Here is a 14,873-nt window from a genome sequence, read left to right on the forward strand (position 1 = left end):
TTTATGTATACATCAACATCAGTTGTTGAAGATGAAAAGTTAGAAAAGTTCTATGGGGGTGGTTAGGTGGCATAGTGAATAGAGTGCTGGCCCTGGAGTCAGGAAGACGTGAGTTCAAATCATACCTCAGACACTTAACACTTTCTAGCCATGTGACCTTGGGCAAGTCTCTTAACCCCAATTGCCCTGTCTTTCCTCCCACCAAAAGAGCAAAAATAAAATATAAAAGTTCTATGAATAATTCATTAAAATTCATCAAATGAAACTCGCACATATTCTCATAATCAGTAACTTCAATGCAAAAGTAGGAAAAGGTTTTTTTGTTGTTAATGGCGGTCCTTCATTTTTGAAGAGCACCAATGGGGTAATGTCTAGACTTGCTCCTGAACTGGATTAAAGTGAGGCAGAGTTTCACAAAGTCATCAGCCTCTTTGCTTTCTTCTGATTTTCCAGTGGCAAAACTAAACTCAGGATGAGTGGGAAACAGGGGATAACCTTGGAATCTTTGATATCTGACCAAGCTCTAAGCATGCCCCAGTGCCTGCTTCAATCACTTCCATGGTCACTGGATCAGATTGTCCAAATCTGCTCATTCTGCTCAGGGAAATCTTCACTTGCTTGGGGTGAAAATCCCCCTGATGCCAAAGATAGTGGAATATACTTAGGAAAGTATGGTATAGGAAGAAGGTATGAGATCGGCCATAGACTTTTAGACTACATAGAAGTCTCACATATTTCTATCACAAATACTTTGAGAAAAGAATTCGTAGGCACCAGACATTCTAAGCATCAAATAACATCACAAACGTGAAATAGGTTATATTTTAACAGGTGAAAAAACTTATTACTATGTGTGAATTTCAGGTCTGGAGTGAGCTTCAAGATAAAAAGCTAGGACATGGTAAAGGCTATCCAAAGTGCAGGCTGGAGAGGAATGAGGAATAAGGTATGTCAGCCTCATAGCATAGAGTTCTGAGCAAAGTATATGCTTAATAAACAAATGAATGAATGATTAGTAAAGAATTTATTACTTACTAGGAGCAAGGCACTGGGGATATAAATAGAAAAGTAAGAAAGACAGTCTCTGATTTCAAAGAGCTTGCTTTCTAAGAAGTTCTTTAAGAGAAGCTCTTCTTATCTGGGTTTCTCCAACTCCAATCTGACTTTACTCACTCCTAGATTTTCTTTTCTCCCTCCCCCCCTTCTATTCCTCTATTCATTTATCCCTTTCTTGAGTCTCTTCCAATATTTTTTTAGTTTGGCTATAAGTCACTGAATCTTTTTTCATGCCTTATATTTATGAATTTCTTGTTATTTTCTTGCCTCTCTACTCCTTGCATCTCTTTGTAGTTTGGACAATTAAGTTCCCTACATACTTCAAGGTTAGAATTTTCAAAGTATTTTGACTCCCAACCAGAGAGAGTAACTCAATGATACTAATGGTATAATGGAATGGAAGTTACTAATGAAGCCTCCAGCCTACTACTCTATCTTGAATACTGGCAGGTCCAGGAAATACATATTTATCCCTTCTAAACTCCCCTCCCACTAAATTAAGCCATCAATGACAATGTAAATAAATACATTACATCCACAAGAGGTAAAAATTCCTACTTCCCATGTTTATTTGTGTGTCTCCATATTTTCTTGGTCTTGCTATTAGATTGACCAACTACAACTCAAAACAATGATTTAAATCAGTATTAATGAGTATTGATAATAATTCCAAAATGAAACCTAAGACATGGGGAAAAGATGGTTAGAAAAGATGCAAGTCTGGAGGACTTTTTAGGGGAAAAATAAGTAGACATTATCTCATTCTGCTCTTACTTATAACTCTAGCCCTTGACTATCTTTCATCAAAATCTTAACCCTCAAATCAAAACTATGGAAATATAATCTTTGCATCTGGGCATGGTGACATCTATAATTTCCATCACCAGGGAGCCTGATGCTGGTGGATCATTTGATTTGGGGAGGTCTGAGTTGCAATAGAGCTAAAAGCTGATTAAATGCCTGCACTAAATGTAGCATCAATATGGTGAGACTTTAGGTGTAGGAAGCAGTTAATGGCCAAGGTCAGAAATGAAGTTGTTCAAAGCTACTGTGTTCGTCAGCACTGGGGGTCAGGCCTGTGAGTAGCCACTGCACTTCCAGCCTGGGTGAGATAGAGAAATTCAGTCTTAACAAACAAAACAAAATAAATACAACCTTTGTGATAGAGATTTCATGACATTTACAATTCTATGCTTCAGGATGTTTAAGAGTAGTGTTTTTTTCCCCAACAAGCACAACTCTTATGCAATTAATAAATACCTGTTGACTGACTGGCTAAGCAATTAAAACCACCATATCCCTTAGTAGGTAGATTATGAATATCTCTTATATATCTTTGTCACCTGGTGGTGAGAATTCTGGTAATAAGATTTCCTTCATGTAGCTGGCAGGTGACAGAAAGACCTCCTGTCCATAGATCTGTACTTGAATCCTTTCTAGCTTAGTAAGATATTTTCTAATGTCTACTAGAGCTTTTGAGGCTCTAGGGTTATCTTCATGTTATAGTAAAACATCAGAATAGGTCTTCAGTGAAGAAACATTTGATAAGTTTAAAATGTATACATACATACATACACACATATCTATAGACCTACACCTATATCTTTACAGATTTATATATCTATATTTATATCTATGTAGGAATGCCCCCCAAATCTCAGTGCTGTTTTAAGTTTAAACTTTTGGAAGTTTTTGAGCTACCATACTTGTACTAACAGTACAGGAGGAAAATAGATTGAGATAACTTTGTTCATATATAAAATTTCTTGCGGAAGGAGGTAGAGGATATGGGTTGAAATTCTAGTCCTGCTACTTACTATGTTTATGAACTTGGGCAAGTAATTAAACCTGTCTGGCCTCAGTTTCCTCATCTGCAGAATCAGTAGGTTGGATTGGATGAATTCTATGGTCTCTTTCACCTCTAGATCCATGATCTTATGATATGATGCAGGGTGATGAACTTTAAAGAGTTGTGCTGACAAACATCAATCTGGAGATCCTGACTTAATTTGGGGTACGGGTTTCTTCTGGTGCAGAAAGTATTTTAGCTATTACTTTGTTATTGAACAATTTTGAAACAGTAATCAAATATCTTTATTTTACCCTTGTTAAAATATTGACAGTGAGGTGGTACAGTGGATAGGGTGCTGCCCAGAAGTAGCAAGATTCATCTTCTTGAATTAAAATCTGACTCCATTCTCTTTCAAGCTTTGTGACCCTGGACAAGTCATTTAAATCTATTTGCCTCTGTTTCCTTATCTGTAAAATGATCTGGCTAGGGAAATGGTAAACTATTCTTTGCCAAGAAAACCTCAAAAGGGGTCACAGAATCAGACATAACTGAACAAGTTATAATTAGCATATTACTAATTTTAATCAATAACTAATCATTACTATAAAATGGCATATAGCATGAGGACCCTATGATTTGCTCTTGTGTTAACCAATAATAAGTCAGTATTTTTTTAGTCTCTCTGCTTCCTTTCCCTCTTTCTTCTTCCCTCTCCCCTTCCCCTTTCTCTCTCCCATCTTTTTTGCTCCTTGTTTTCTTCTTAGAAAATAAGAAGAAGAGTGGATAGGTGGCACAATGAATAGAGCACTGGCCCTGGAGTCAGGAGGACCTGAGTTCAAATCTGGATTCAGACACTTAACACACACACACACACAAAATTATCCGTGTGACCTTGGGCAAGTCACTTAACCCCAATTGCCAGCAAAAAAGAAAATAAGAAGAAACTAAATTCACTTTAAATAGTTTGTGACAGATGCCAATTCATAGCACAATACTTTTTTATGGTTATCACATAAAACAAGACTTTATTAACCAACTATAAACCTTATGCACATTAATTTCTTATACTCACAATTTATTCACCAAAAACATAATACTCAACAAATGATCCAATATAACAATTAGGCTTGGTCCTTATTCAGAATAATTTTCTATGTTACACCAATCTTATTATTCTAGTTTTTTATTCTCTGCTTCATTTTATTCAGTTGTGACACATTGCTAGGCCTGAATTAAATCCAAGTCATTCCAGCATGTCTGCTGGAATTAGTCTAAATAAAAGTGAAGTCAGCTGCCTAGCATTCATTTTTAACCTCCAATTTATCTTTCTGGTTCTTAATACTAAGCTTCCCCTTGCCAATTTCCTATGTGACTTCTTAGTATGGAGTCCCTTGGAACGTGCTCAGAGCTTTGTGTATGAAAGTGGCATTCATAGAAAGCCAAAGCTTTGAAGGATAAGAATCAAGATGCTCTATCAAGAATGTCAGAGTTGTGCATTTGGGAGCTGGAATTAAAACGCTGTGTTTTAGATTTGGCAAAGGCCAGAATTACTGTTTTGGGTTCTACAATATTCATTACCCTTAAAAATATCTATTTACTTTTACCACCATTGACAGATGCTTAACACAAACATTTTCAGAATAATAGAAACAAGAATTAACTATTTACATTAATTTATGGGAAAATACAAGTACCTATAAACCTTTTGGATGTGTTGTAATATTTTTGGTATTCCTGTCCTAGCTTAAGTCTAGTAAACTAAGGATTCCTTTTTTATTTATTCATAAAGTCATAGACAATGTGCTTTGGGAGACTGCTTGAAACCAACATTGGAAGGTTATCATATAGTTTAAATATTTAAGTGGATATAGTTATTGCTAGATATAAATTCTTCTACTGTCTTTCAAATATTAGAGATTAGGATTTTTTAAGTTTTTTTTTTCTATGAGATCTGGGGTTTATTTTCATGTGTGACAATGAGTTCCAATGTACTCTTTCCTGTCTTACTCCCACACAGTTGGCAAAAGTAGGGGCAGGGGAGGGAAGGAAAGGCCTGAACTCTCATTTAAAAAAAATAAATTCACAGATTCTGTGACACATATGAAAGCAAGCTCATTTCACACAATTGTGAATCTTTCTGTCCTTTCTCTTTCTTTTCTCCTTTGTGAATCTTGCTGAAAATCTTCAGGATTGGACTCAAGCAGGATGTCCCCTATAACCAAAGGGAAAAAAGTACAACAAATCTTTCTGGTTTGTGCCACAGCCAAGTGGATGGTCTTGGGTGTAGATGTGGATTTACATTTCTATTTGAAATAAAGAGGGAATTTTTTTTTTACCTCAGCTCTTTCTGGTAATTTCCAATGAGCTCCTTTAGCTTATATAAAGGTTGAGTTATTCCTGGAAAATGTGTAGGTGTAAAGCTTGGCCATTATAGGACTTTTGGTTCCTAATACTGCATGCTAGTATTTCACATGGTAGCATTTTGGCCATATGCTCATAGTAATAAGAAGATAATAATGCCTTCATACTTTAGACCCTTGAGAGCAGAGGAACCCTCCAATATTTCAATGTTAGGCATTTACCCCAGATATTATATAGCATGACATATATCCCCATGTTTATAAAACCAACAATATTTTAAAAAGTTGTACCAATCAAGTAATTAAAACACTTAAGCTAGAATAATAAACTTACTTATGAAACATGCACATGGGTACAGATTTCCTGTCTTCTGGGACCTGTGAGTAACGGTTCTGAAATAACTACATTCTCTCTACCCTATCACAAAATGCTATGCATTGAAACCACTTTTAGAGCAATTATATAACTATTGAAAGCTCTTAGTACTTAAAAAATTAACTTTATAGCTTCAGCTCGTATTGCTACAAAACAACAATTGAAAATTTGAAATCAGTCAAATGTTCTAGGAGAAATAGGTCATGGCTTGCCATGGAAGAAGTTCTCTCACTTAATTTCTCTTGGTCTTCTTTTTCTTTGGCCAAAGGGAAGAAAGGGAAAGATTGAGCTTTGCTGGCATGGTAGAGATCATTATTTTACAAGGACTTCTTCAAAAATCTAATTTAGGTTTCTTAATCTGGGGTCTGTGAACTTTTAAAAATATTTTGATAACTTTTAATAATATAATAGGTTTCCTTTGTTCTTTAAGTATTTTATTTTGTTCACTTAAAATCATTGTTTTGAAAAAGGGTCCTAGGTATCACCATATTGCTAGAGGGGTCGAGGACACATAAAGAGGTTAAGAACCCTTGCTCTAATTGTATTGTGTGTGTGTGTGTGTGTGGGGGGGGAATCCACTGTTTCAAGAACTACTTTCCAGTCTCTCCTTCACCTCATATCTGTTTTTCATATGCCTGCCTATACATTACATGTTGTCTACCCCAATAGAATGTAAACTCTGTGAGGGAAGGGACTGTCATTTTAACTTTGTTTCCCTAGTTTTTATCTCAGTTTCTGCCACATAGGAGGAACCTAATAAATGCTACATATTGATTAAATCATTCTATACTTTATTTAGTTCTAGTTCATTACTTTCTTAACAAGACAGTAATAATGGCAGCATCCGTTATTTAAATAGAAGAGTATCAGATTGGATCCCAAGGAAAAATTGTGCTCTTAAAGATTTATATTGAAATTTTTTCACTGTTCCATGATGGTTTTCAGGGAAAATAGTCACAAAATAGTGTCTTAGCTAGGAAAATATGTGCTTCTTATGGAGGAGATCTCATCTTTGTCTATGGGAATTAGATTATATACCAATTCAGCATATAGTTGAAGAAAACTCTTCTCTGTATGGGAGACAGGTTGTTTTGTTTCCTTTTCTTAGTCCTCATTTGCATGCATTTAAGTGGTTACCAAATGATCACAGTGTGGAAATTGTATTCATTTTTACTTGGATGAATTCTTTGCTTCTGTGTTAATATCAACTCTAATATTTTTCAGGCTGACTTTATAATCATTCTTCCTTTCAGCTCAAATAGCACTTATTTTTGCCAAGGGATTGCATATGTGTGCACTTTCTACATGCTTTCTTTCTTATGAAGGCTATGTATGCACTTTCTTATGCCTTACTTCATTTTCAGTCTGTGAACAGAATCTGTTTTTAAACCCTTATGAGAGTAAAACCATAATTTATCCCACAAAAGTTTCTCTTTATTTTGAGGTACAAAAAAGTCTAATTTTAATGATGATATAGTGCTTTCAGGACTACACATTATGAAAGAGTTCTCTATGGTCTTCTCTTCTTGCTTTTTCAACCACTCAACTTCAATATGAATGACTGGAGACAACGTGCTGTTTCATTAGAAGTCATGATCTAGTCTGAGACATTCTGTGTTTTATAATCCATTTTGATTTTTTGGAAAGTGATAGAACTATTTTTAAAAAATTTCTGTCTTATATTTTGACTCCCCAATTTTTCATTTTAAGATAAAGAATGAATTAGAGAATGCATTTTTCTTCTGATATTAATTTTCTTAGAGAAAATAGGGAAAAAAGACAAGCAAATTTGACTATGGGACCATTATTTTCTTTCATTTATAGTGTAGCTTTGAATTTTCTTAAAGAACTATGTCCAACTATATTATCTAATTATTATTGCAGTAGTATGTTATAGTATGCAGATAACATGGGGTATAGTAGAAAGAATATCAATATAGGACAGAGGTCTCAAATATGTGGCCCACCAAATCAGATTTAAATGTAATTAAGAGATAATTAACAAATGTTATTAAGAGAAATTCATATGTACAAAAATAAATAAAAATGAAATAAAACATGCATGATACTGATATGCTGTTTTCTAAGCCAATATGCACCAATAGGGATCCTTATGTATGGTTTAGTGGCCCCCTCTTCTTCTTTGAGGTTGACATCACTAGTCTTGTATAAAAGAGATTAAATTTGGGTCATAGTTCTGACACTTAATAGCTATGCGACCAATGTAATTATTTAACCCCTCCAAGTGGCTTCTTCATTTAGGAAAAAAAAAAGAGATGCCCATTTTTGTGCTATCCAATTTAGAGATTTGTTGTAGAGGCAAAATACTTTGGAAATTTTAAAATTAGTTGTAAAAGAAGCCATTTTACAGGGAAATTATTTTGTAGCATGCAAAAAAGAGCACTGTGGAGTTGGAAGGTCTGGGTTCGAATTCTGACTCTAGTGATTGCTATCTGTGTGAACTTTGCAAATCATTTAATCCCCTTGGACCTCTGATTCCTCCTCTGTGCAATGACTACATGGCTTCTGAAAGCCTTGTAGCTCTGATCCGTATCATCCATTTGACTTCTCTACTTCTAAGCCAAATTTGAACAAATTTTATTCCCATTCTGTTATGATAATATTTAAAGCTATTCACTTGAAACTTCAGAAGAGTCAAATAACCAACAGAATCATGTTAAATTAGTGGTAGGTAGCAATGCTTTAACTTTGTGGAAAAAAAATCCATAGAGTGTTTTAAACAGATTAAACAATGTTCCTGCATGTGAGATGCAGATTACCATATTGGAACAAGCCATGTACAAAAAAAAAAAAGCCTCAGCCTTTTCTTCACAGCAGATACTGTTATGAAACCATTGTAGCTTTTATGGCCAACATATACAGTGAAGCATGATTGCCTACAGACACTTTTTTGTTGTTGGGACTCAAGAAATACATGGGTTTAAGATAGGCATGTATGGTCTCTTTTTACCATAAGTCTGCCTTTTGTGGAACTTATTCTAACAGCTGAGGTTTTTAGGAATATTCATCTGCAGACACATAAGGGGAGGTGATGAAACTAGAGGTGGTAGAAGCTGATTTGGAATTCCTGCTGGAACACCCATTGAAGCTGGTATCTCTTGAAGCTGCCTTCTTCTTTCGTGTGGATTTAGAGTTAGGGTCATCATTGGGGTCAAACACCACAGTCATGGACTCCATCCTGGACACAGTATATAGGCTGCTTTGTTGGGTGGGGTGAAACCTGGCGACCTTGAGTTCTAGCTCATCATAAGTGGACACTTCAATGAAAGGACACCAACGGAAGGCCGTCTTGAAACCAGCTCGGAATCTGAAAAGAAGAAAATAAAGAGGGTGAGAGACTTGTAATAATCCTCTGATTTCATAAAACTCTGATTTAAAAAATAATCCCCATTTACAGCATTCAAACCTTTTAGAAAGTCTGACATGGTCTCTGCTGGCATCAGCCAATGAGATTACTGGAATTTATGACAAAGCAATGGTTTGAGGTTCCCTTCTTATTTTTTTTTTAAAGCAATTGGGGTTAAGTAACTTGCTCAAGGTTACACGGCCAGTTATTTCTGGGTGTGGTGCTAAGTATCAGAGCCCGGCTTCTATCCCAAGTTATCCCGACTCTGGGGCCGGTGCTCTTACTTCACCATCTGTCCACCCCACCCTTCTTATTTTTAATTCACTTTTTTTAAAGCACCAGAAACAAATATATACAGATTGATTTAAGAAAGAAATAGAAGAATTCTAACAATTAATCATGAATTTTTAGTATTACGAAAAATCCAAGTTTTAGTGAGTTGCTGTTGGACTTCTATATGAATAAAAATGAGCTGGAGAAAGAAATGACAAACCACTCCAGTATCTTTGCCAAGAAAACTTCAAATAAGATCACAAAGTGTCAGACGTAACTGAAACAAGTAAATTAGAAAAAATTAATAAAATGCAAATTTCTTTCTCAAAACCCTTCAATGATTCCATATTACCTAAGGGATTCTTTATCTAGGGTCCATAAACTTGTTTTTGAATATATTTTCATGTTGGTTTTTGAAATAATTGGTTTGTTTTGTATAATTGTAATTTTTATATATTTTATTTTATGTAATTAAAAACAGTTTTATGAGAAGGGATATAAGACTTCACCAAGCTACCAAAGAGTTCCATGATAAAACATGACATTAAAAATGTTATCAACCCTTGGACTTAAGGATAAAATAATACTTACTAGCATTTATGTAACATTTTAAGGTTTGCAAAGTGCTTTAGAAATATTAACTCATTTGATTCTTACAACAGCCCTGAGAGTTAGGTGCTGTTATTATCTTAATTTTGCAATTGAGGAAACTGAAGTTCAAGGAGGTTAAATGGGTTGTCTAGGTAACATACCTAGTAAGTGTTTTAGACTAGATTTGAACTCATGTCTTCTTCACTCCAAGCCCAATATATATAAGGCAGCTTGTAGCACAGTGGATAGAGAACTGGCCCTGAAGTCAGATAGATCTGAGTCAAAATTCAGCCTCAAACATTTAGTTGCTGTGTGACCTCGGGCATATCATTTAACTTCTGTTTACCTTGTTCTCCTCAAGTGTATGATGGGGATAATAATAGCACCTGCCTCCTAAGGTTGTTACAAGGATTAAATTAGTAGCAAATATAAAGTGCTTTGAAAACTTTAAAACACTTCATAAATTCTAGCAACTGCTCTATTATCACTATTTTTATTATTCCTTTTATTATGATATGATATTTATATATTATATTCATATATTATTTAATTTAGCTATTTATTATTATTCCTTTCCTATTTAACCATTCTTAAATGATGAATAAGAATAGATGTCAAGCTCATTGGCCTACAGTTTTCAGAATCTGTTCTTTTCCCCATTAAAAAAAAATCATGACATTTCCCCTTCTCCAATCCTGAGGTACATTTCTTGTTCACCATTACTTTTTTTAATAATCACTGGAGCTAGATCATTGGCTTAGCAATTACATCAATTACTTTTTGCTGTGCCCTTGGATATAGTGCATCTGGTCCTGGTGACTCAGATTTATCTAGCTCCCCTCTTAATCTGTCCTTGAATTGGCCACTGAACTTTCTATTAAGCTGTTTTTGTTGTGTCCTTTTCAGTCCAACTATTCTCCTTGGCAGAGGAAATTGGTATAATAAAAAGCAGCTCTGCCTTCCTTCTGCCATGAGTGATCATCACTGTATCCACCTGAATTGTAGCCTTTTCCTCTGTCCTTCAACCTTCCTCTCCTCCTCTTTGGCTCCTTTCAATGTTCTTGCCTGTCTCAATTCATTTTGAGCTTTAGCACTCCTGACACTATTCTTACAGGGTCATGTCAAGTTTTTGTTCTCCTTCTTTTACCCTCCCTTGCTTTTATCTCCCATAGAGCTTAAATTTTTTTTTCTAATTTAGTTGGTAATTTCCATGTGCATTCATTGGATTGTTAGAATAGAGTATATACTTGTAGAAGAGAGGAAAAGTTTCCTATTTTAAATATCTCCAACCCAAAGCACAGTGACTGGTATAGTAGGCATTTAATAGATGCTTTTTGATTGATTCAGAAATTCATCCTTGAGGGGTGGCTAGGTGGCGCAATGAATAGAGCACCAGTCCTGGAGTCAGAAGGACCTGAGTTCAAATCCAACCTCAGACACTTAACACAAAAACTAACCATTTGTCCTTGACCAAGTCACTTAACCTCAATTGCCCTACCTTTCCCCCTCCAAATAGCAAAATAAAAAGAAAAAAGAAAAGAAAATAAATTCATCCTTGAGATTTTCCTTGACTGTTTGCCTATAAAATTTTAGTCCAGATGATCCTACCTTCTTTTCTCAGAAGTCTTTGAAATTTGCTTTCCAAAAATCTAATTATTCATATCTGACTTTCCTAGGTTTTCTTCTCTGTGACATTTCAAAATGGAATGGTCATTTTTTCCACAGGGTTCCTATCCTATCTTAGAAACAATGTCCTCTTTTTCAGTGGGAATCAGATTTTGAAAAAGACTTCCCTTTTTTGATTCCTCCACCTTTTGAAGAAAGGAACTGTTATTAAGACAAAACAAGAAATAATTAGGAACTCTGCTTTTGGAAGAAAGAAACATCTCCAGAAGATTTATGGATGGTTGAAGTCTCCCATCATTATTTCCTGGTCTTCATCTAATCCCCCTCCCCCTTTCTTGTTCTGGTGGTCAGTAATATGATCCAGTGAAAATTTCCATCTTGTTTCAGTTCTATTGATCTCCCTCTCAATGTTATTTGTACTCAAAAAATATATTTTTGAAAGAATAAATTCTAACTGTAAATTAAGCATTAGAAATGAAAATCAGTCATTTCATTGAATTTCACTTAGTTTCTGTTCCTGGATTTCATGAGTATGTTTTGTTAATATAAAATATTACTCTTCCTCCCTTGTTTATCTTTCCCATAGCTTTTGAATAGGACACTGGATATGTATTCTAGGCACAGACTTCATCTAACCAAATTTCAGTAATACTAATAAGGTCAGATTTGTCTCTTTGTGTTAGGATCATTACTTCAGCTTTATGTTTTGCTTTGTTTTGTTTTTTAAACCACACTTTGGGCAACTATGAGTAGTCACCCGTGGCTGTGGATTTCATTGATGGCTCCTTTCTTTGATGTGGTAACATTTGACTGTTGATTTTAATTCTTATATCATAGCTACTCTCAAAGGTGTCTAGCTCGGTGGATATACATAGGCAATTTTCTGTCCTCAACTCTTTTCCAGGTTATAGCCCTTTTGATTAGATTTGCAAGACTCCAGGCAAATATAGATTTCAGGCAAATATAACAAGAGTGGTTCATAAATTACATACTTAAAATCCCATGATCTCTAGACTCTAGAGTGTATAAGGCTATAATTCTACTAAGGGAATCAGCCAATCCTAGAATACTGTAGAAGTTGGATGGAAAAAATCAATATTGGGATGAATGTTGGCTGCTTTTGGAATAACTATTACCATTTTATTGTAAACTTTTTATTATATTTACAGGGTCATTAACCCAGTATAATTAGTTAACTGTGTTAGAGAAGGAAGGAAATCAAACATTTACTATGTGCCTTTATCTCATTTGATCTTTATGACAATCCTACTGCATAGGTGCCATTGTTGTCCTCATTTTATAGTTTAAAGAAACTGAGGTAAATGGAATTTAAGTGACTTGCCCAGGGTCTTCCTGACTGCAGACTCAGCACTCTATTCACTGAACCACATAAGTACTTAGGTGAGACCAGGACTGGTCAGGGACATGTATGCTGCTACTGCCAATGTCCCTGTAAGGCAGTGGAGTACCATGGAAAGAGTTCTAGATCAAGATTTGGAGGAACTGGGTTTGAATCCTACTTCTGTCACTTATTCCCTCTGTGACTTGGACCAAGTCACTTAACCTATCTAGGTCCTTTCCTCTCCTTTAAAATGAGAGGGTTGAATTAGATGATTCGGGTTCCCTCCCAGTTCCAAGTCAAGGATCCTATGATCCCATGAATCTTTCCTGCTTATCTGAGGGCAGAGAATATGTCTTGTTTAACTTTTGTCTTGCCAATATCTAGCACAGTGCACTCGTGGCAAATGATGCACACTCGACCGATACTTCTTTAAAGAATAAATTCCAGATGCAAATTGAGTGACAAAAAGATGTTCAGTTTGGGGTGGCCAGGTAGCACAGCAAGTAAGAGCACTGGCTCCAGTGTTGAGAAGACCTGGAGATCGAATCCCGGGCTCAGACACTTAGCACCCACCTAGAAACACCTGGCCGTGTAACCTTGAGCAAGTTACTTAACCCCAATTGCTTAGGGGCGGCCAGGTGGCTCAGCGAGTAAGAGCACTGGCTCCAGTGTCGAGATGACCTGGATCAAGTCCGGGCTCAGATACTCAGCACCACACCCAGAAATAACTGGCTGTGTAACCTTGAGCAAGTTACTTAACCCCAATTGCTTAAAAAAAAAAGATGTTCAGTTCTTGAGATTATTTCTCAAAATGATTAGATCTGACCTGTGCTGTTGCCTCCTATTTATCTGAAATGAGAACTTCTAACCCTTTCTGTTTTACTGTATCATGGAAGTAAATAGCTACCAGCCACAAACACACTTATATTTTTATCACCATCACAGATTTCTAAGAAAATTAATAAAAGCTATTTCTGAGTAGCTAGCATTTAATCTACATCATAGGAAGGTACAGGGCAGTTCTTTCCTCTGAAAAAGTTTGTAATAGGAAGGAGTAGTACAATAAATTTATTTTCTTTAAAATTAAAAAGAATAATCTTTAATATCTGGATTCAATTCAATTTTATCACTCACAGAAACAATGTAGAATATATTAAAAGATATAACAGCAATTAACATTTCTACAATGCTTTAAAATTACAAAGTGCTTTGTGTTAATTATCTCATTTGTTTCTCACAACTACTCTGTGAAGTAGGTACTATTATAAAAGCTAATGCTTGGCTATTTTCATGGCTTTTGGAAGGCCTTCCAATTAGATTGCCATTGTTCAGTCATTTCATGACCCTATTTGGGATTTTCTTGGCAAAGATACTGGAGTGGTTTGCCATTTCCTTCTCTAGTTCATTTTATGAATGAGGAAATTGTGGCCAACAGGGTTAAATGACTTGCTCAGGGTCACACAAGTAGTAAGTGTCTGAGGCTGGATTTGAACTCAGGTCTTTTTGACTTAGGGCCTGGTGCTCTTTCCATTATATCACCTAACTTTCCCCCAATTAAATTACAATCCCTTAAGGAAAGCCACTGTGATGTTTTTCATGTTTGAATTCCTAGTGCTTAGTATTCTTTCTTTCAAATAACAGGCACATATTAAAAATAAATTTGAAGACATATTGTCCATTCTATATTCAAGTGAGAACACAGGCTATAGGGAATGAATGAATATAGCAAATAGAGTTAATATATGTAAGGGTCATAGTAGGTGGTGGACCAAAAATAACGACAACATGGTGTTTATAAAATCATATTACTGGGATGTAGGAATTACAAGGTAAGATGTTCCCTACCCATACAATCAGCAAGGTCCTTATTAGAGTACTGTTTCCAAAGTTAGGCTTCCACAATTTGAAATAACATTTTTGAGAGACTCTGGGGAAAAGTAATGAGAATAATTAACAAGATGAAAAGAAAAAGAAGCGGCTAGGTGGCCGCAGTGAGTAAACAGCTGGCCCTGGAGTCAGGAGGACCCGAGTTTGGTTCCGGCCTCAGACACTTAACACACACACACACACACACACACACACACACACAC

The 14,873-nt window shown here is 35.6% G+C and overlaps 1 protein-coding gene across 1 annotated transcript in view; it reads right to left on the minus strand.

The window, feature by feature from the left end:
• Window positions 1-7,396: 7,396 nt before the first annotated feature.
• TACR3 (tachykinin receptor 3) overlaps window positions 7,397-14,873 on the minus strand; it is a 100,159-nt gene continuing 92,682 nt past the window's right edge. Inside the window, exon 5 of the mRNA XM_069099342.1 lies at window positions 7,397-8,912. Within this exon, the coding sequence (XP_068955443.1) occupies window positions 8,600-8,912 (313 nt within the window). The 3' untranslated portion in view covers window positions 7,397-8,599. The remainder of the gene's footprint in view (window positions 8,913-14,873) is intronic.

The sequence above is a fragment of the Petaurus breviceps genome, unplaced genomic scaffold (assembly GCF_028583685.1).
Source record: "Petaurus breviceps papuanus isolate PSGF00001 unplaced genomic scaffold, PetGlider_PUasm1.0 126, whole genome shotgun sequence".
NCBI lineage: Eukaryota > Metazoa > Chordata > Mammalia > Diprotodontia > Petauridae > Petaurus > Petaurus breviceps.